The 20159-nt window shown below is 48.5% G+C and overlaps 2 protein-coding genes and 1 long non-coding RNA gene across 4 annotated transcripts in view; 2 read left to right on the forward strand and 1 right to left on the reverse strand.

Moving 5' to 3' along the window:
- The window catches only part of LOC116553140, a 97220-nt gene extending 81730 nt beyond the window's left edge, over positions 1 to 15490 (reverse strand). Inside the window, exon 1 of the long non-coding RNA XR_004269648.1 lies at positions 15418 to 15490. This is a non-coding gene — a long non-coding RNA (uncharacterized LOC116553140). The remainder of the gene's footprint in view (positions 1 to 15417) is intronic.
- On the forward strand, positions 4616 to 10137 carry SPDYE4 (speedy/RINGO cell cycle regulator family member E4). Its single transcript, XM_032280314.1, has 6 exons — positions 4616 to 4871; positions 5370 to 5642; positions 6456 to 6514; positions 7615 to 7700; positions 9712 to 9880; positions 10005 to 10137. The coding sequence occupies exons 1-6, from the start codon at positions 4763 to 4765 to the stop codon at positions 10062 to 10064; spliced, it is 756 nt and encodes a 251-aa protein (XP_032136205.1). The 5' UTR covers positions 4616 to 4762; the 3' UTR covers positions 10065 to 10137.
- Positions 15491 to 15560: 70 nt separating the features above from the next.
- The window catches only part of CCDC42 (coiled-coil domain containing 42), a 15019-nt gene continuing 10420 nt past the window's right edge, over positions 15561 to 20159 (forward strand). The window contains exons 1-4 of one of the 2 annotated variants that reach the window (XM_032280313.1): positions 15561 to 15922; positions 16256 to 16361; positions 16710 to 16814; positions 19119 to 19316. In XM_032280313.1, the coding sequence (XP_032136204.1) occupies positions 15840 to 15922; positions 16256 to 16361; positions 16710 to 16814; positions 19119 to 19316 (492 nt within the window). In that variant the 5' untranslated portion in view covers positions 15561 to 15839. Of the gene's footprint in view, positions 15923 to 16255; positions 16362 to 16709; positions 16815 to 18003; positions 19317 to 20159 lie in introns of those variants that run through there. The other variant, XM_032280312.1, reaches the window with a different exon arrangement.

A 20159-nucleotide genomic window follows, 5' to 3' on the forward strand; every position in this document is an offset into this window, starting at 1 on the left:
TATCTACCTCTCAATGATATAGTCACAGGGTAAACAGAACAATTATTGCCCCACCTCTCCTGATTAGTACCATCTCTGCTTTTAGAGAATCTCAAGCCTAAAAGAAGGGAAACCTAATTCTTCTGCTGACTTGGTGAATCAGCCTGGGTACCTCAATATTGGTCAGCCTGCCATGGATTGCTGCACTGATATCCTTCCCTGTTCCTTGCTGCATCCCGTGAGGGTCCAACCAATTCATTCAAAAGTATTAGGATGAAAAGAAGTGGGCATCAGAAATATAGGATTACTTCTGAGAACACATAAAGACCTTCTATAAATCAATAAAAATGCAAAGCAACTTTATTTTTAAAATGTGCATCAAACATGAACAGGAGACACACAGAGGAAGAAATGGCTATATAAACGAGTCACTTTACCTATCAGGCTGACAAATTTTAAGAAACTGTTAATATACCCATATTGGTGAGTGTCTTAGTCAGTTTGGGCTGCTCTCACAAATTCTCATAGACCGGGAAACTTAAACATTTCTCTCTCATAGTTCTGGAGGCTGGGAAGTCCAAGATCAAGGTGCCAAGAGAGGCAGTGTCTGCTGAGGGTCTACTTGCTGGTTTGCAGATGGCTGTTTTCCCATTGTTCCCTCACATGGCAGAGAGCAAACACACTTTAAAACACACATTCTCACTGAAAGCTCTTGTTTTTGTTATAAGAGCACTAAACCCATTGTGAGGGCACCACCCTTAGGAGCTAATTACCTCACAAAGGCTCTATATCCAAGTACCATTACATTAGAGATTAGGGTTTGATAGGGTTTGTCTGTGTCCACATTCTAATCTCAACTTGAATTGTATCTCCCAAAATTCCCATGTTTTGTGGGAGGGACACAGGCAGAGGTAATTGAATTATGGGGAGGCTGGTCTGTTCTGTGCTATTCTCATGATAGTGAATAAGTCTCAGGAGATCTGATGGGTTTATCAGCTGTTCCCACTTTTGCTTCTCTTTCATTTTCTCTTGCCATTGCCATATAAAAGTGCTTTTCACCTCCCGCCATGATTGTGAGGCCTCCCAGCCATGTGGAACTGTAACTCCAATTCAGCCTCTTTTTCTTCCCAGTCTTGGGTATGTCTTTACCAGCAGCATGAAAACAGACTAATATAGGGTTTCAACATATGAATTTTGGGGAAGCACATTTAGTTCCCAGCAGTGAGGATGCAGAAAAAGGAAGATACTACACTTCGGATTGGAATTTAAACTTGTACATTAGGCTTGTAAACTCTTCGGAGGCTCAGATATGACTTGTGAGCCTTGTGACTTCTGAGATGAAGACTCTCTCACCAGTGGCAAAAAAAAAAAAAAAAAAAAAAAAAAAACAGGGAAGTATTATTTACATTGGCTATCCTACTACATGATGAATTTTCACATTGAACATTTAATTTCACATTTAATTAATTCCATCGGGAATTTGATTTGTATCTTTCTTTTTCCAAATAATTAGTTAGTTGTCCCAGTACCATTTGTTGCGTGTTCTACATTTTCACCTCGGAAATATGCCATGATAGCATATAATGCATTCCTATAGAAACTCGGGTTTATCCTGAGCTTTCTATTTTGTTTATTGTATCAAGGATAGTAAACTAGGGCCCCGTAGCCCATTTCAGACCTTCAGATGTGTGTTTAGTCTTGTTTTGCTTTTGGTCGAAGTGTCTTTTAAAATTATGAATTTTCATACCTTTAGGCAGTAGACAAAGTCAGGCCTATCTTAGAGCAAGTTACTTGCCCAGAGCATTTGAGGATTTTTTCCTGGAGTGACACTAGCAACATGCCGTTTCAACACTTTCATCTTAGAACACATTTTGGTATCTAGCAGTGGATAGTCCCTCTCATTCTTGTTTTGTGATAATTCCTTTTTTTTTTGAGACAGAGTCTCACTCCATCCCCAGGTGCCACGCTGCAGTGCAGTGTCGTGACCTCAGCTCACTGCAACCTCTGCCTCCAGGGCTCAAGCAATTCTCCTGTCTCAGCCTCCCGAGTAGCTGGGATGACAGGTGTGTGCCACCACGCCCAGCTAATTTTTTTGTATTTTTAGTAGAGACGGGGTTTCACCATATTGGCCAGGATGGTCTCGATCTCTTCACCTCGTGATCTGCCTGCCTTGGCCTCCCAAAGTGCCTGGATTACAGGTGAAAGCCAATGTTAGGCGGCTTCTGGACTAGCACACAGGGGGCTTGGAGGCTGGTGCAGAAGGTTGTACTGAGCCAAGGATAAAAAGCCTGGTCACAGCCCACCCATGTGGAGCCCAGGTCTTATTTACCCGCCTCAAAAACTCTTTTTCTCATTTTACTGGATAGTGATTTTGCTTTCTTTGGAATATCTATTGCACTGCCCGACCCAGAGACTTCCAAAACTGAATGGACTCCAATGATGATGTTAAAACAGCCCCCACCTCAGTCCTTTAGAATTCAAATCTATGGGGCTGGGTCCTGGCATCTGTATCTTAATCTTCCTAGTTGAGAACCTTAGTCTGAAAGGCTGGTATTTTGCAAAGCACATCTCTTGTCTTCCTTGTTGCCTTTTTTAATTACTTTGCTGGGATTTGGGGGATCTGAATTGGTCACCCAGGCAGGAGTGCAGGGGCTCATTGCAGCCTGGAACTCCTAGGCTCAAGTGATCCCCCAAACTCAGCCTCCAAACTAACTGGGACTACAAGTGTGTGCCACCACATCAGCCTAATTTTAAAATTTTTTGTACGGAAGGAGTGTCACTGAGTTACACTCCTTCCTCAAGTGTAAAGTATTTGAGCCAAATCCTGGGCTCAAGTGATTTCCCCACCTTGGCCTCCCAAAGTGTAGGGATGACAGGCATGAGCCACCATGCCCCGCCAGTCAAGCCCTGCTATTTCACTCTAATGATATTTTTGGTGCATACCTACAGCCAGTGTTGTTTTAAACTGCACTATTGGAGAAAAACAGAAGGAGAGAAGTGATAGTTTTGCTTTTTCCTGAACATATCACATAAAACCTGGGCCATTTTTGGACAATGTGTCAACATAATTTAAGATGGGTGCTGCCCAATGATAGCCTGTCTACAGAAGGTGCCTAGAACACAGAGGAATATGCAAAACTGGCTTGAAGAGTGATTCATCAGAACCTTTCCTGCTACAGAGGAGAAACTCCAACGACAACAGAATATTGATCTTCTAACCTTTCAAAGCCTGTTAAATAGGAGAGAAAGATGGTTTTCTATTTTGTTACAGAAGGATCCAACCAGCTCTGATGGTTGAAATCATCATGAATGCAAATGTCAGCTCAGTTCAATAAGAGGAGAGATTTCTAACTATTGGACTTCCACAGAGACGGGATCTGCTTCCTCATTCAGTTGTGCCTTTCCTATCAGCGAGAGACTCCTCGGAGACCAGGGCCCATTAGGAAGCTGTGCCAGAACTCACGAGTTCTTTGAATGGTATCTGAGGCGACATCCAGTTCCTATATTTTATTTCTCCTTAAAAAAATATTTTTGACACTGTGTCTCACTCTGTCATCCAGGCTTGTGTGCAGTGGTGCAATCAGAGCTCACTGCAGCCTCAAACATCAGGACTTAAGGGATCCTCCTGCCTCAGCTTCCCAAGTAGCTGGGACCACAGGGGTCTGCCATGATTCCTGATTACTTTGTTGATATTTTGTAGAGATGAGGTCTTGCTATGTTGCCCTGACTAATCTTGAGCTCCTAACCACAAGTGATGCTCCTGACTCCGCCACCCAAAGGGCTGAGATTATGAGTGAGAGCACCTGTGCCTTGCTGAGATTTTTTTCCACTTAGTCTTTTTTACAAAGGATATTTAATTCCTAGAATATATAAATGGTAAGAAAATGTCTGGGTCAAGTGACGTTTATATATTGTAATTGTTGATATATAGACTACAGTTCCTTAGCTGAACTGGAAGGGCAGACTTTAGGTGATTCATGGATGGACTGAAACTGTGGACACTGTTGGAAATATGTGTGAACCCACTGACAGTTTCCTATGATTTTCCGTCCTCAAAGTGTCTCCTGGACTCATAAAGATGCCTGAGAGTAAAGGTCGTGTGTTCCCCTAGTATAGGATCAAGGATGGTGAATACCTGTAGACATTTAGCAAAAAAGCTTTGCCAAACTGAGTGCTATGATGTAACGGTTTCATTCAACAAGTCAATGTACCCGGGATCTCTTGGACATGATCATCTCACTCCTGGAAGAGCTCATCATTCTGCTTACCCTAAATATCCTTGCCATCTTCCACCCTCTCCCCCAAGGCCGGACTGTGAAATGGGAAGGAACAGCAGGGAGGAGAGCCCAACACCCCTTCAGCTGAGAGTAGACAGGACACAGCCTCTGCCTGGACAGGGAAAAGAGGAATACGGAGACCCTGAGACTGCTTTTGGACAATGCTCAGAGGTTGTGGCATTATCAGGAGTTACCCCTCACCCCGGATCTCCAAGAGAAGAGATCAGTCTGGCAGTTACATGTGTTTTTCTTCAAACTGGTTGCCAGGTTGGAAAGGCCGATGACATCAGAGATTCCAACCTTTCTGATTGGACAGATCGAACTCTGGGCGCTTGGGAGCTCAGGTGGATAACAGCATCTTCTCAGAGCTGTTCTTCACTCCTGACTTCTCCTGAGCCTCTAGAAGAGAAACATGCTTTTCAGGGTCCTAACGGGGTCTGTAAGGCGGCTTTGGACAGAACAGAGACTAGGTTGAGTGGACAGAAACAAAGCCTTTGGGAGAGACCATGGCCAGTGGTCAAGCACACCCCCCGTTTGAAGTGCAGAGCCCCCAGCTTAGTACAACAGTGTGTTCTCCCCAGGTGGTGGTGGATGATGAAGTGCCAGGACCATCAGGTGAGGTGACTGGAGGGAGAAGTGATGGGAGAGGACTGACTCAGAAGAGGGACAGGGCCCAGTGATTGGGAAGGAGCACCTGGAGTAGGGTGTGTGGGAAAGAAATGAGGGACTCAGCACCTCAGGGAAGGAGGGTGCAGGGAGTGGGGCTCCGCTTGGCCACATGGAAAGAAAGCCTGGGAAAAATGACAGGGGTCAGGAGATGCACTCAAAAGATGACAGGGGAGAAGGAAGTGCTCAAGTGAAGTTTCCATTCTTCTCCAATTGAAAGTTCTTATCTTTGATGAGGAAACCTTTTGAGGACAGAAAAGTGGAATAATGGGGAGGTGAGGGAGAGGTAGATGGGGATCAGCAAAGGGAAAAGTGGAGACACGGCTTGGAGAAGCTTAGAGACAGCGACGTTCGGGAGGATGGAAGAGTACTATGTGGCCTTAGGGTCGGGGGTCTAAGGTCATCAGTTGCAGAAACTTTACACCATGGCCTGGTTTCTTCACTCAGCCCCCTGGGTAGATCCCAGCCCCTGGCCTCAAGCCCTTGGCCTCAAAAAGAGGAGGGAATGGTCAGACGAATCGGAATGGTCAGACGAATCGGAATGGTCAGACGAATCCAAGGAGGAGACGGAGGAGGAGCTGAACTTGGAGCGCAGCCCTGAGCCCAAGGACACCTGGGTGGTGGAGACCCTGTCTGAAGATGGGCTCAAGATGAGGCTGAAGAGAAAGCGAGTGTCCTCGGTGCTCCCTGAGCACCATGAGGCCTTCAACAGGCTGCTGGGTAGGAGGACACCCCGGAGAGCACCTCCAATTGGGTTCATTTTAAAAAATGGAAATTTCCAATAATCACACTTTTTCAATAAGAAGAATTTGTTCTCCTGGTGGGTGAGCTCTCCATGTGGGAGAAGGAGGCTTAGGAGATGGTAGAGGATGAGGCTAGTCTTAAGAAAGGTCTGCACTTGAAATGAGAAAGCTTGGTTTCACGCCAGGTGCAGTGGCTCATGCCTGAGGTCCCAGCACTTAGGGAGGTTGAGGCAGCAGGATCTCTTGAACTCAGTCATTCGAAGGCACAATGAGCTGTGACTGCATCACTGCACTCCAGCCTGGTTGACAGGGAAAGACCCTATCACAAAATTTTTTTAACAAAATGAAAGCAAGCAAGCTTGGTTTCAGCTGTACCCTCTGAAATTCTATGTCTCATGCTGACTTTCTAAACCTAAGTGTCTCCATCCATAGAAGGGGAGGACAAGGCCATGGGCACACCCTGCTGTGACTGTCTCCCGAAGCAAAGATGGGAATTCCATGATCACTTCTGCAGCGGTCCGTTTGTGTCTCATGGGAGGACATCATGGCTTATCCCATCTCCTCATCCTATAGATTCTGACACCCAGGGCCTCCTTTAGCCTTTCCTCAGGGGAGTCTCAGAGCGGCAGCCTCCCTCCTTGCCCAGTGAAAGTCCTTCTCTCCTCTCCCATACACCAAACCCTTGGCCACAGTTTTGAGACTTCCCCAAGGGAGGCACAGTTCTCTCTGCTCTGTGGTTCCACGACAACCTGTTCTGCTTCTCACCCTAACACAGGCTCTCTTTTCACAGAGGATCCTGTCATTCGAAAATTCCTGGCCTGGGACAAAGATCTGAGGGTTTCCGACAAGGTAAGGTTGTTCTCCACTCCACTGTGTTCCTGCTCTAACACACGGCCTGGGGGAGGGTGCAGCTTCTAAACACTTCCTCTCCTCTCTCCCTCTACTATCTCCCACCTACTGCTCCCATTGTATTGGATGCTCAAGTTCTGATACACACACACACACACACACACACACACACACACACACACACACACAAACACACATATATATATTTTGGAGACAGGATCTTGTTCTGTTGCCCAGGTTGGAGTGCAGTGGTGCAATCATAGCTCACTGCAGCCTCAACCTCCTGGGCTCAAGCAATCCTCCCAACTGAGCCTCTCCAATAGCTGGGACTCAAGGCGTGAGTCACCACTCCCAGTTATTTTTGCTCTTTTTATAATCTGTCAGCATCTCCCTCAGGGCTCTGCAGGCTTCTTGCATAGTGGATGGGTGGCCCCTGCCTCTGCTCAGGGCCCTTTGAGATGCGAGCCCCGGACCACAGTCGTGAAACACATGACCCCTATCCTCTCAGAACCTGGGGACCTCAGCCCCTCAATGTGCTGGTATTACATACATATAAGCCTCCCAATCAGCCAAAATATCAAAGTATATCTAAAACACTCAGCACAATTCTTTTCATTTTGCAAGTGTTCATGTTATATTGACTCTATGTAATAATTCATATGGCATTTAGGTATAAGATAAATCTTTCCTTCTCTACATTCATTCATCTCTTCATGTAGTCAACAAAACCATGTGAAGGACATCTTATGTGCCAGGGAATATGAAGGATGGCAAGAGAGAGGTCACAGCAATGCTTGTTCAATTAGTGCACCAGGATCACCCGGCTCACCAAGACCCTCCTGACACTAGCCGCCCTAGACACACTCCCTCCAATGAACCCATCAGAGCATCACAGACCTCCCTTCCTCCGACTTCCCAGATTTGCAGCCGACTTGGAACGCCCCTCCACCTGCAATCCCCCAATGGGCACAGTCACCAAACAAGGAGGTCCCCTCTCTGACAGGCAACCACACCACTGCCCCCATTCCCTTATCTCCACCATCTTCCTCTTCCAGGATGTGACCTCTCTCTCTTTCATTCTGTTCCCTTCTCTCCATCAGTATCTCCTGTCAATGGTCATAGCGTATTTTAGCCGTGCCGGCCTCTTCTCATGGCAATACCGACGCATTCATTTCTTCCTGGCTCTGTGAGTAGTTTGCTTCTTCCCACCTGCCAATATCTAACGCCCTGGGACAGCGGAGGAAGTAGGATTCCAAACTTCCATCTATTTTTTACCCTATTTGTCCTCTTTCCACTGTGTGTAAAACTACCAAGATTATACTATGGCGTTCTTGGTCTGTTCTTTCTAAAAGCAAATACAAGTGCAGTTGACAAAGAGTAGAATCAAACAAAAGGAAACGTAAACCCCTCCTAAAGGGAAAGGAAAGAAATGGACATGACCCCGCTCCCCGAGCAAGCTGCCATTTCTGGTTCTTCTGACTCTCTCCTTCCTACATCAACATCAAATGCCATTTTCCATCCTCCTCCTCCAGCTTCCCATGACAGAGGCCGCAATTCAGGTAGTCCTGGCATAACACGGATCCATCTTCAAATCCTCCCTGCTGGGGCTTCCTGCCCTGCAAGTCCCGCCCCAAGTCAGGGGGCTCCCTAGAGCTGCCCGAATAGCTTTCCAAAGCACAGCTCCCCTGCTTCACTGCCCACCTGAACCACTTCCTTAGCTGATTTCCCTCTAAATGGAGGCCTGGGTCCACAGGGCAAATTCAACCCTCTCTGCAATCTCTCTAGCACCAAATCTGCCCACCATTCTGATGTTTCATTATTTGGTTTCACCGCTTCTTCCAAATGCCCACCGCTCTGTTTTGGTTTGGTGTTTTCTGTCTGGGTGTCCTACACACATGTGGATCTGAAGGGAATTACCAACTCCTTAAAGTCAGTCCAACCTCACAGCCTCTGTGATGCCTTCCCTGATCTTCCAACATCACACACCTACAGCACTTCACTTACCTCCTGGGATAATGGGACATTGTGGATTAGTTTATCTGCCTCCTTTTCCCCAAACCCATCACATTAGACCTCCATTGAAGGCAGGATCTTTTCAAGACATCAAAGTTTTTATTTTTACCAGAGATGTGCTCTGTCCCTAAGGCTGGAGGTCAGTGGCAAGATTAGAGCTCACTGCAGCCTCTATCTTTCAGGCTCTAGTGATCCTCCCCCCTCAGCCTCCTGAGTAGCCGAGACTACAGGCGCAAGCCACCACATATAGCCATTTTTTATGATTTTTAGTAGAGACCAGGTTTCACTATGTCACCCAGGCTTCTACTCCTGGACTCAAGGAATACTCTCACCTCAGCCTCTCAAAGGGCTGGCATTACAGAGATGAGCCACAAAATCAGCCAAAATATCAGTCTTCCCAAAACACTCAGCATAGTTCCCTTCATTTTCCAAGTGTTTATGTTATATTGACTCCATGAAATAATTCATACAGCATTTGGGTATGAGATAAATCTTTCCTTCTTTTCTTCATTCATTCATGTATTCATTTATTCAACAAATCCTTATGAAGTACATCATATCATATGTGCCAGGGAATATGGGGGATGGGAAGAGAGAGGTCACAGCAATGCTTGTTGAATTAATGCAGCAAGATAAACAAAGCCCTATATTGGCCATTTGGTAGGCAAGAGATGATTAACAGAAACAAACCAGTCAGTTCCCGTCCTTGGGGCCCTTAGGATGGAGAGGGAGACAAGTGTGTGCAAACATAACAAGGAAGGGGGTGTGGGGAGGAACTGGGATGGGGACTAGGACAAGGTCATGTCACCTGTCTTGTGTAAGGATGGCAGGACACATGCTTAGGATAAGACTTGAGCTGGTTTTAAATGAAGAGGGGGTCTTGCTATATTACCCAGACTGGTCTCTAACTCCTGCCCTCCAGTGATCCTCCTGTCTAGACTCCCAAAATGCTGGGATTCCAGGCTAAAGCCACCACTTGGACTGTCTCCTTCCTGAAGGTGTGAGAGGCACCCTTCAGCAGGTCTCTGTCCAGCAGGGCCTGCTGAGGAAGGCAGGGCCCTCTCCAGGGTGGGTGTGGTTGCTGAGCTGAGGACAGTCCCCTGCCTTCCTCTCTGGGAAGTGGAACTCCGGCGGGGGTCCCTTCTGGGGGTGGCTGTTAGCAGCAACCCGATTTCTCTCCCCAGCTACCTGGCCAGTGACATGGAGGAGGACGATCAGGCCCCCAAACAAGACATCTTCTCCTTCCTCTATGGGAAGGACCACTCCCAGAGACCCTTGTTCCATAAGCTTCGATACCAGTTTCTCTGTTCCATGAGCTGGAGGATGCGGGTTTCCCCAGAGGAGATGGAGGAGGTAGGTGTGGCCATAAGGAGGAGGTGGGGGTGAGGAGAGATGGGCTGGATTGGAGGCTGGAAGAGTGCAGGGAGGGGTCTTTCTGGGGAGTCCCAGGCTTCTCAAGTGGTGTGTGTTTTCCCAGATACAGGCTTATGACCCAGAGCACTGGGTGTGGGCCCGAGATCGCACCCTCATTTCCTAGAGCTCCCGGGACATGGAGGCCTGAGGTCATCGGCCTGAGAGAAGGTACGTCTGAATCCTCCAGAGTAAAAGCTAAAGAAAATCCGAGGATCCCAATTGCTTGATCCAGCTTCAAACCTGGTCAACATGGCAAGACCCCGTCTCTACAAAAAATACAAAAATTAGCTGGGCATCGTGGAGGGCACCTCTAGTCCCCACCACTCCGGAGGCTGAGTTGGAGGGAACAGCAGAGCCTGGGAGGTCGGGGCTGCAGTGAGCTGTGATTCTGCCACTGCACTCCAGCCGGGGCCACAGAGTGACACTCTGTCTCAAAAATGAGGATACTATGTAGGTTTAGGGAGGTTCCTTAGGATGGACACACTTGAGTTACGGATTTCGGAAAAGAATTCCCTGAAGATTTGCTTTATATCTTGTGCAGCTAACTGCATTTAGGACTAAGCATTAGACTTCAACAGGAGAGATTAAGATTCAGGGTTAGGAATCTGGTCTGGTGGTTCGTCATGTCGTCATATTAGACACGGGTGCAGCATGGTTCCAAGTCTAGATCTTAACAACCCAGAAGGCCCCAAGTGTGATGAAGTCCAAAGCCACGTTCTCCCAGGGTGTTCTACTCCCTGGGCTGACTCCCTCGAAGTCCTTGCCATGAAGCAGATCACTGGGGGTGACTCTGGGCATATTCAGTGATTTTTTGAGTTAAGGTCACCAAAGTGTATCAGAATCGAAAATGATATTTCAGAATCAGGGTTTAGAATGAAGGGTTAGAGATAAAATAGCATTTATACATTGCTCCGAACCCTAGTTAGGACTGACATGGGATGCAGATAACCTTCCAGTCTAGAGATCTGCCTCCTTCAAATGTGATATCCTCTCTCTCACTTCCAGACCACTGGGCCCAGGGGAGATGGGCATTTTCAGTACGAAGTTTATCCCGACACCAACGACTCCAAAGACACCAAGAAGAGAAGAGTTTCCTGTGCAGATCATCTAAAAGAACCTGGACTCTTCTAGAAGGGGTGGACTAGAGTGACTACGTTTTCCTCCTAGGAGCCAAGGGTACTTCTTGTAGTCTGTGGAGGGAATGTGAGATACCAGGGGTGTTTCTGGTTCCAACCCTTCCTGTGGCACGATCTCCCTTTTCACACTGCTGAATCCCAACCTCCCCTGGGCTAGAAGCTGTAAGGCCAGTTTCCTATGGACTTAGCTGCCACACTCCACAAGCATGGGAGGCACAGCGCAGGTGCTCAGATTCTCACAGAATTCTTTGTAAAATATGAAATTACTGCCATAGGATTTTAAGAGATAGTTTAATATATACTGCATATTTTATTGGTTTATTTTCCAAATGTTGGCCATAGAATTATTAGTTTATTTTAAATCGTTTGAAATTTTTAAGAGATATTTTAATATACACTATACATTTTATTGGTTTATTTTGAGTATGTTGGCCATAGAATTACATTTATTTTGTACAGTTTTGAATTTTGTAGTATTGAAAACATGCTGTTCCTATAGAGTTTTGTGATGGTTGTTATAGTTGTTATAAACACATAAACATAATTCAGTTTTCGTTTTTAAGAAAGGATTATTTTTATCCTAAATCTTTCATCTTTCAATTATTTTATTTATTATCATATGTGCACCCAAAGCGAACACTCTTGTTATCTCTGATACTGACCTAACTTATCCATTATATTTATAGCTAGGTGGGAGTTCTTCTACATTCTTTTAGATAGACATTTTTATTTTCTGTTTAGTGTTTGTTACTGAATTGTGAGAATTTAGTTGTGATTTTTAGCATGTCTTACGTATGTACTAACATATCCAATATACACTACACATTTTATGTGTTTATTTTGAAAATTATGGGCATAGAATTATTACTACATGTATTTAACTAATTTAGAGATACAAGTATTTTGGAAAAGACACTGTTTTTATGAAGTTGTGTAATGCTGTTATACCTTTCATATACACATAAACAGAATTCTGTTTTCATTTTCAAAAGATGATTATTTTATCCTAAATGTTTTATTTTTAAATCTTTTTATCTATTACATGTGTTGCTGAAGCACTGTGTTTACTTAGTATAGTTACATAATATGTCTATTATATTTTTAGCTAGATAGCATTTACCCTAAATTCTTGTAAAAATAAATTTTTATTTGATGCTTAGTGTTTGTTATTGAATTGTGAGAATTCCTACCCATTTTTTACCTTGTATTGTAAGGTTTGTGTGTTACTTTAAAGAGGACGTGTGTTTGAAAGGGAGTCGGGAGCTGTGTGTTTTAAAGAGGACAGTGCAGTGCACTGCCCAGGAAAATGCAATAAAGATGAAGTTTTCTCACCTTCACAATGACTGCGATCAGACTGATCTGGATTTCTTATTTGTTGTCCAATAACATTTTTGTTTAATGAGGTTTTAGTTATTTGAACAAATTTATTAACTCTGGAAAACAATGCTGAGTCATTTTTCCTTTTTTTTTTTTTTTTTTTTTTTTTTTTTGGAGATTGGGTCTTGCTCCATTGTCTAGGCTGGAATGCAGTAACTCAATGTTGGCTCAGAAACCTCCACCTCCCAGGTTCAATCAATTCTCTTGCCTCAGCCTCCTGAGAAGCTGGGATTACAGGCACCTGCCACCACACCCAGCTAATTTCACTATTTTGAGAAGAGGCACTATTTCACTTTGTTGGCCAGGCTGGTCTCCAACTCCTGACCTCAGGTGATCCGTCCCCCTTGGCCTCCCAAAGTGCTAGAATTACAGGTGTAAGCCGCTGCGTCTGGCCAATAGAGTAAAACTATTTATGAAAGGAAGGAAGTATCTTGGGTTTTGTTAGTAGAAATCAAATGACTGAAGTCAATGAACTCTAAGGAGATGCTCGACAGACACATAAGACTAACATCTTATTTTTAAACACAAGCACGGCTGAGCCTAGAATGCAATTACTATTCCAGTAAATGGAACCGTGAAGCTATTGCTACAGGTTGCCTCCATTCTAGGACCCTTCCTCGTGTCACCAATACCATAAACCACATGCAAATGAGGCAAGTAAGATCTGGGAGGAATTTGAGAAGGGTTTGTGCAATGCCCAAGAGTGAACTTACAATGGGATGAATTTAGGCTGTTAACAAGAGTCTGCACTGAGCCTGAGCTCTCAAAATATTCTTGGGATGGCCAGGCACAGTGGCTCATGCATGTGATCTCAGCACTTTGGGAGGCTGAGGGAGGATTGCTTGGGCCTGGGAGGTCAAGGCTGCATGATCCATGATCATACCACTGCACTCTACCCTGGGCAATAGAGAAAGACCCTGTCTCAAAAAAACAAACAAAAACATTCTTGGGGACTGCAGGTCTGTTTTATCTACCTCCAAATGATGTAGTCACAGGGTAAACAGACCAAATATTGTCCCACCTCCCCTGTTTAGCACCATTTCTGCTTGTAGAGAATCCCAAGCCTAGAATAAGGGAAAGCTAATTCTTCTGCCGACTTGGTGAATCAGTCTGGGTGACTGGCTGTTGGCCCACCTGCCATTGATTGCTGCTTTAGTTGCCTTCCTGTCCCTGGCTGCATCCAATGAGGATCCAACCAGCCCACTCAAAAGGAATAGGATGAAAAGTGAGCATCAAAAATGCAGGATTACTTTCCAGAATAAAGACCTTCTGTAAATCAATAAAAATGTGAAGCAACTTTTTTTAAATGGGCATGACACATGAACAGGAGACACACAGAAGAAGAAATGGCTCTATACACGAGTCACTTCACCTATCAGACTGGCAAATTTTAAGAGATTGGTAATATACCATGTCGGTAAGTGTCTTAGTTTGGGCTACTCTCACAAATTCTAGACTGGAAAACTTCAACATTTCTCTCTCACAGTTCTGGACGCTGGGAAGCCCGACATCAAGGTGCCAGGAGAGGCAGTGTCTGCTGAGGGTCTGCTTGCTGGTTTGCAGATGGCTATCTTCCCATTGTTCCCTCACATGGCAGACAGCAAAGGGAGAGAAGGCAAGCTCTCTCTTTTCTTATAAGGGCACTACACCCATCATGAGGGCACCATCCTTAGGAGCTAATTATCTCCCAAAGGCTCTATATCCAAGTACCATTACATTGGAGATTAGGGTTGGATATGGTTTGTCTGTGTCCACTTTCTAATCTCAACTTGAATGGAATCTTTCAGAATTTCCTCATGTCATGGGAGAGACCCAGGCAGAAGTAATTGAACTGTGGGGGCCAGTTCTTTCCTTTGCTATTCTGATGATGGTGAATAAGCCCCTAGGAGGGCAGAAAGGGATGGTGGTGTGTGAGGATCAAGATCATGAAAACTCCCATGACAGGCACCAAACCAAGCAGCAGAAAGAACTTCCAGATAGGAGAAGATACTTGGGCCGGAGCAGAGGATGTCTTAGCAGCTACCACTATGGACCAACCTGGCCCTGGACCACCTGATTTCAAGGAGAATCAAGGATATGTCTCATATACCAGGGAGAACGGGTGACTTCAGAAACAGATGGCTTCCTCCTCAAGGGCTGGCATTGCACAGCCCCAAGACTGAGCTACAACCTCAGAGAAAGGGAGGGGAACCCCAGATTGACTGTGCCAGCCTCTCTGGATAAACAGTGAAACATGCCCTTCCGAGGAGCTTAGAATGGTTCTAGGCGGTCTTATCTTCGCCCTGCTGGGCCTTTTTCTACGGGACTCCGGTGGAGAACCACCTCTTGTTTAGGGGTGGGGATTGTGTGGTTGTGTACTGCGTGGGCTGGGGGATGTCCTGCTTTCTCTGATGAGCCCACTGGGCTGGCTGGAAGCGACAGGTGTGTGTGACGATCCGCTCTAGAGGGGAGGCTCCGGCGGAGCGTGGGAAGAGAGCAGGGCTGAGGTGGGCAGCACCACCCCCTACACGTCTCCTCTTCCTCCCAGGCCCGGAAGGAGGGCGCGGCGGACGGCCAGCAGGGGGCGCCAGACGACCGGCAATGCGGCGGGGCGGGCTTGCTGCACTCTTGACACGCCCCGGCCCGAGCGCCCTAGCCCACCTCAGCCCACCGCACCCCACCCCGCTCCCCGTCCCAGACAGAGAGGAGCGGAGAGGGCGGCGCAAACAAGCAACAAAACAAACACACAAAAAACACCTGGCGCATATTCCCCGCGTGGCGTGGTTTCTAACCTGGGGCCTCCGCGCGACAAGCCCCCTGCCGCCGCTAAGTGCCTCCTTTCACTCTCTCCTCTTCACGGCCATCCAGCCAAGTCCTGGCCCCTCCCTCACCTTCACCCACGCCTGAACCCCAGAGAGGCCCCGGGAGAAGGGCGCCCACACAAGGCCCCTCCTCCACCAGACGCCCCTTTTCAGCCACACTCACCCGAAGTTGCCTCCTGGCCCTAGGCTCCGTCGCAACCAGCACCTAACCAGGCCTGACGCCTTCCCAGGGTTCCTCAGGGCAAAGAGCAGGCGCAGAGGGCACGACCCCAGCAAGGGGAGGACCAATGGGAGCAGGGGGCAGAGGGCAGCGCCTGAGCTCCACGTGTGGGCCACGCAACCAAGCAGCCTGTTGCTAGGTAACCGCATCTCCCCCCTCCACCCACTGCCCCAGCACATCGTCCTGAGCCGCCCATCCTGTCTCCAGCCACCTTCTGCAGAGTCTCAAACACCGTCATCAGTGGGACCCTGAAGGCCGACGGGAGAAGCAAGAGCTCAGCCACCACCCCTGAGCCACCTGCGGCTCTGCTACCCACCATTTCACTGTGAAGAGTCAGCTGCCTGGGCCGGGAGGTCACTGCCGCCATGAGTCTGGGCATCATGGAGGAGGAAGACCTGGCCGAGTACTTCAGGCTGCAGTATGGGGAGCGGCTGCTGCAGATGCTGCAGTGAGTGTCCGAGGCCTGGCCCCTCTGTGCCTGGGACCACCCACATCCACCCCATGCCTCAGCTTCCAACCTGTCTGTCCCCTCCTCTCCTGTAACCCAGTGCCCCAAATTACCTTGGCACTAGTCCACCCCATCATCTGGTCCCTACCCCTGTCACTCTCCTCCAGCTTATTCCCATATGGCCCTCTATAATTCTCAACACAACATCCCTTTCCCTCAGAAAGAGAGAGAGGCCCCTCCTTCCCCATAGGTACCTGTCTCCACCGGTTAGTCCCAGCCCCAGACTAATCCGCCTCAGAACACACAGCCCTGTTGCATTCACATCTTGGACAGGAAGTTCCCCAATGTTCAGGGAGATTTGGAGTCGCCATCCATCCGGCTACTGGAGAAGAAAAAGGAGATGAAGATCATGCATCATGCTATGGTGCAGAAGAAGAAGGTGGGGACTCGGGGATGGAGGGCAGAGGTACAGGGAAGGAGCGGATGGGCTGGGGCTCCGGGAGATCCCGTGGACAGCTCTCCATTGTGTGGGTGAGGTGGCTAGAGCCAGGAGTCCTCTATGGCAGTCTAGTCTCTTCAGGAAGAACAGAAAGGATCTGGGTCTTGGGGGTACCAGTGTCCAGGGATCCTCTGCTCTGAGCCAGGCATGGGGTGGAAAGTGGGAGGCTCCTCTGGACCCTCCTGGGCTTGAGGATGGAGCCTCTGGGGCAGGAGATGCTGGGGTTTTCCTTGGTACCCATGTCAGGGGCCCTCCTGACCCCTCTGCTCCCACACCCCCATCCCAAAGATGTTTCAGCTCAGAATGGAAAGCCTGAACCTGCGCTGGGAGGAACTGGGCGTTAAGGAAGCCCAGCTGAAGGCTCACATCCAGAAGTTTGAGCAGTTCATCCAGGTTTGAAGGGGCGTGGGTGGCCACAGTGGCAGGGGGGATCCACATTCAGCAGTCGGGTCAACTGTTGCTCCTCCTCCTTGCTTCTGCTGACTCCTCGCCCTGAGTTAAAAGTATCCTTAGTGCTCCTATACTGTCTGGCACTTCCCTGGGCATCCTTTATGTCCCCCACCTGTCTCCAGTTGTAATTTTCCATTTACCTATCAGTCTCTGCCCCCTCTAGATGGCTGTTTCCTATTTCCTTTCCAGTACATAGGACATACAGTTTATCCAGTAAATGAATGCATGGATGGATGGATGGATGGATGGATGAATGAATGAATGTGCTACAGTCAGGACTCAGCACTTGGGGAATACAGTGATGAATGAGACAGAGTTTTAGTCCCTCCGTCCACCCCACCCCTCCATCCTTGTCCTTGCACTGAAGGTCCAGGCAGGGAATAGTTGAAGGACCAGGCACCAGAGTCCATTCCAAAATGCCCCTCTCACTTCACTCTTTAGTGGAGCAATGTAATTGTCTGAAAATCCAGATTTATCCAGACCCACTCCAGTTAGCACTTACACAGCTCTGAAAGGCCTGATCCAGCTCTGGGAGCTGGTAATGATTGCTGTCTGCTACAAAGGAGCCCCGCTCTTAAGCATCTTCCTTCCTGCTCTCTGCCTAAGCCATGTGGGACAGGAAGTCCATGGACTGGACACATTCTCCAGAGGTCCAGTTCTTCTTAGCAGCCAGAGAAGCACGTATGGAGTAGTTGGGGCAGGAGGAGATTTGGGTGTGAGCCATTCTCCAAATGGTACTCAAAGGGTCAGCAGCTTCAGTTCCCGGAGAATTTGCTACAAATACACACCCCCGGGGCTTTCCTTGTTGCTTTCAGCAGATCTGAGGTTGGGCCCAGGCTTCTGTATTCATTCATTCATTCATTCATTCATTTATATTTTATTTTTCATTTTTGGAGACAGTCTTGCTCTGTCACCCAGGTTGGAGTACAGTGGCACGATCTCAGCTCACTGCAACCTCTGCCTCCCGGGTCCAAGCCATTCTCCTGCCTCAGCCTCCCAAGTAGCAGGGACTACAGGCGAGTGCCACCACACTTGGCTAATTTTTGTGTTTTTTGGTAGAGACGGGGTTTCACCATGTTGGCTGGGACAGTCTCCGTGTCTTGACCTCTTGATCCACCTGCCTCGGCCTCCCAAAGTGCTGGGTATTACAGGCATGAGCCACCACACCTGGCCTCTATATTTTTTAAAAAGCTCCGTAGGCAGTTCTGATGAGCAGGTGGATTTGAAAGCCACTGGTTTAGACCCCCTCAGCCCTCTCCTGGGCTTACAGGGCAGCACACAGATCCTCCATGCACCTTCCTCAGTGGCCTCCAAGTGCCACACTCCATAAGTCCGTCCATGTGGAATCACAGGAGCCGATGATGCAAGACAGGAGTCACACAGGGCGAGGGGTGGGCTTGCCCCTAATCTTAAGGGAGGGCTTGGCAGAAAGAAGAGGCAGGATTGGATCGAATGCAGTAGCTGAGCCTCCTTCTGTCTTCCCGCATTGAACTGCCTGTACCATCTCCTCCCTAAGTGGGATGCAAGTCTGAGCTCCTAGGCGCATGCTCTCCCAGTGGCCTTATCCCCAGGCCCTACAGCACCAGGTGCATCTCCTAGCTCATCTTCCTGTAGTTCCAGCCCTGTTACCCCAGCTTGTGAAAGGGAGAGGGGCTCCTGCCTCCCATCTCCACAGCTGGGAAAATGGAGGCACTGAGCAGCGAATCAGGAGAAAATTCGCGCCTCCCAGCTCTGATCCAGGAGTGGTCCTTCTGCTCCACAGAAAATGGCCACTGGGAAGAACAGAAACAACAGAAGCTTTGTGAGAAGGCTTCCTGCTACCACTTCCAGACTTTCTCAATCTTCTCAGGGGGTTGAGTTCCCTCCAGACTCTTGAGCCCGATGCAATGCTGGTCTCCCCTAGTCCACTCTCTGAAGTCCAGAGCCCAAGTCCCACAGGAAAGAACCATTTCCTGTCTGCCCTCCCCCGGCCCCCAGGGCCACCTCTTGACCTTGTATGAAACCTCTGTCCCACAGCCCCCTGAGCCCCACCTCAGTCCACAGAAGTCTCCTCAAGCCGCTTCAAATACCCCTGAGCCTTTTCCTTCACCCCACTTCTGCCCCATGGGTGGCCCAGTAGTCTCTGCCTGTTCCCAGGATGGTTTGAGCACATGGAGGGGTCTGAGGGCACCACCAGCCCCAGGATGGCCTGGGCCCCGGGAGGACTGGGCTAGGTTTCCTGACCAGTGCTGCTTCCCCCGGACCCAGGAGAATGACCAGAAACGGATCCGAGCCATGAAGAAAGTCAACAAGGAGCGAGAACTCAGGTGTCAGCACCTGCGGGAGCTGACCAGGGGCAAGCAGGAGATGGTGGCGCTGCGGCTGGAGCACCAGCGGCTGAGCGCCAAGCTGCAGGACTACTCCATCTTCAACAAGTACCTAGAGAAAGTGGTGGAGAACTCCGAGGTGAGTCCAAGGAGCCCAGCGGGGGTCGGCCCTGGCACCTGCCTCAGCCCCACCTCCTCTTTCCTGGGGCCTGGGGCCATAGGGTAGAGCTCAGGCTCAGCTGGCTGCAGACTGTGGACTTTCTGAGCCGCAGGGGCTCTGCAGAGATGGACACCCTGCTCTAAGGAGATGCAACTGGTCCTGGGGGTGCAGTCGGGGGCAGCTAAAAGAAGCCTCTGGTGAGGCTGGATGAGTTTCCCAAGGGGTGGGGCCCAGCGGTGTGTCTTGAGTCACAACTGTGTATATGTCTTGCATGAGTTGCATGCTTATGTCTACATATGTATCCTTGGCTGTGTCTGTCTAAAGGGTGTGTGTGTGTGTGTGTGTGTGTGTGTGTGTGTGTGTGTGTGTGTCAGCAGGTGGCCTCTCTATCCCTGCGTCCCCTCCTCTCAATGTCTTCTGTTTACTGGAGAATAAATTGGGAAGGGGCAGGGAGAGGAGCTGGAAAAACACCCAGCCTCCTGGCGTTGAAACACCATACGAACTGGGGTGTTTCAGATGTCCTGGGCCTGGGAGTTGGTGCTTCACATGGGTAACTTCATTCAGTTCTCTGGTCAGCCCCAAGGGGAACCCAAACTGATCATCCTTTTACAGAGAAGGAAATGGAGGCTCCGAGAGGTTAAGTCACCTGCCGAGTGTCTCACAGCTCATCAGTCTCATAGCTCATTTGCTTTTAGCCACTCCTCCGTGGGCCCCACGGTGTAATTGACCAGGGTTCTTCCTGCCATCCCTGTGGCCCAAGCCCAGGGAACTTCTCAGTTCCAGCATGCCTCTTGCAGTGTAACACTGCTGATGCCCCCCCCA

Source organism: Sapajus apella, unplaced genomic scaffold (genome assembly GCF_009761245.1).
Source record: "Sapajus apella isolate SASKATOON/1434 unplaced genomic scaffold, GSC_monkey_1.0 scaffold12, whole genome shotgun sequence".
Taxonomy (NCBI): Eukaryota; Metazoa; Chordata; class Mammalia; order Primates; family Cebidae; genus Sapajus; species Sapajus apella.

What these genes read in the sequence shown, in the direction of transcription:
- SPDYE4 (XM_032280314.1), top strand. Translation starts at nt 4,763, where the DNA reads ATGGCCAGTGGTCAAGCACACCCCCCGTTTGAAGTGCAGAGCCCCCAG. An exon ending in ATCTGAGGGTTTCCGACAAG is followed by an intron (nt 6,515 to 7,614) that starts GTAAGGTTGTTC and finishes TCTCTCCATCAG; the next exon opens with TATCTCCTGTCAATGGTCAT. An exon ending in CCCCAGAGGAGATGGAGGAG is followed by an intron (nt 9,881 to 10,004) that starts GTAGGTGTGGCC and finishes GTGTTTTCCCAG; the next exon opens with ATACAGGCTTATGACCCAGA.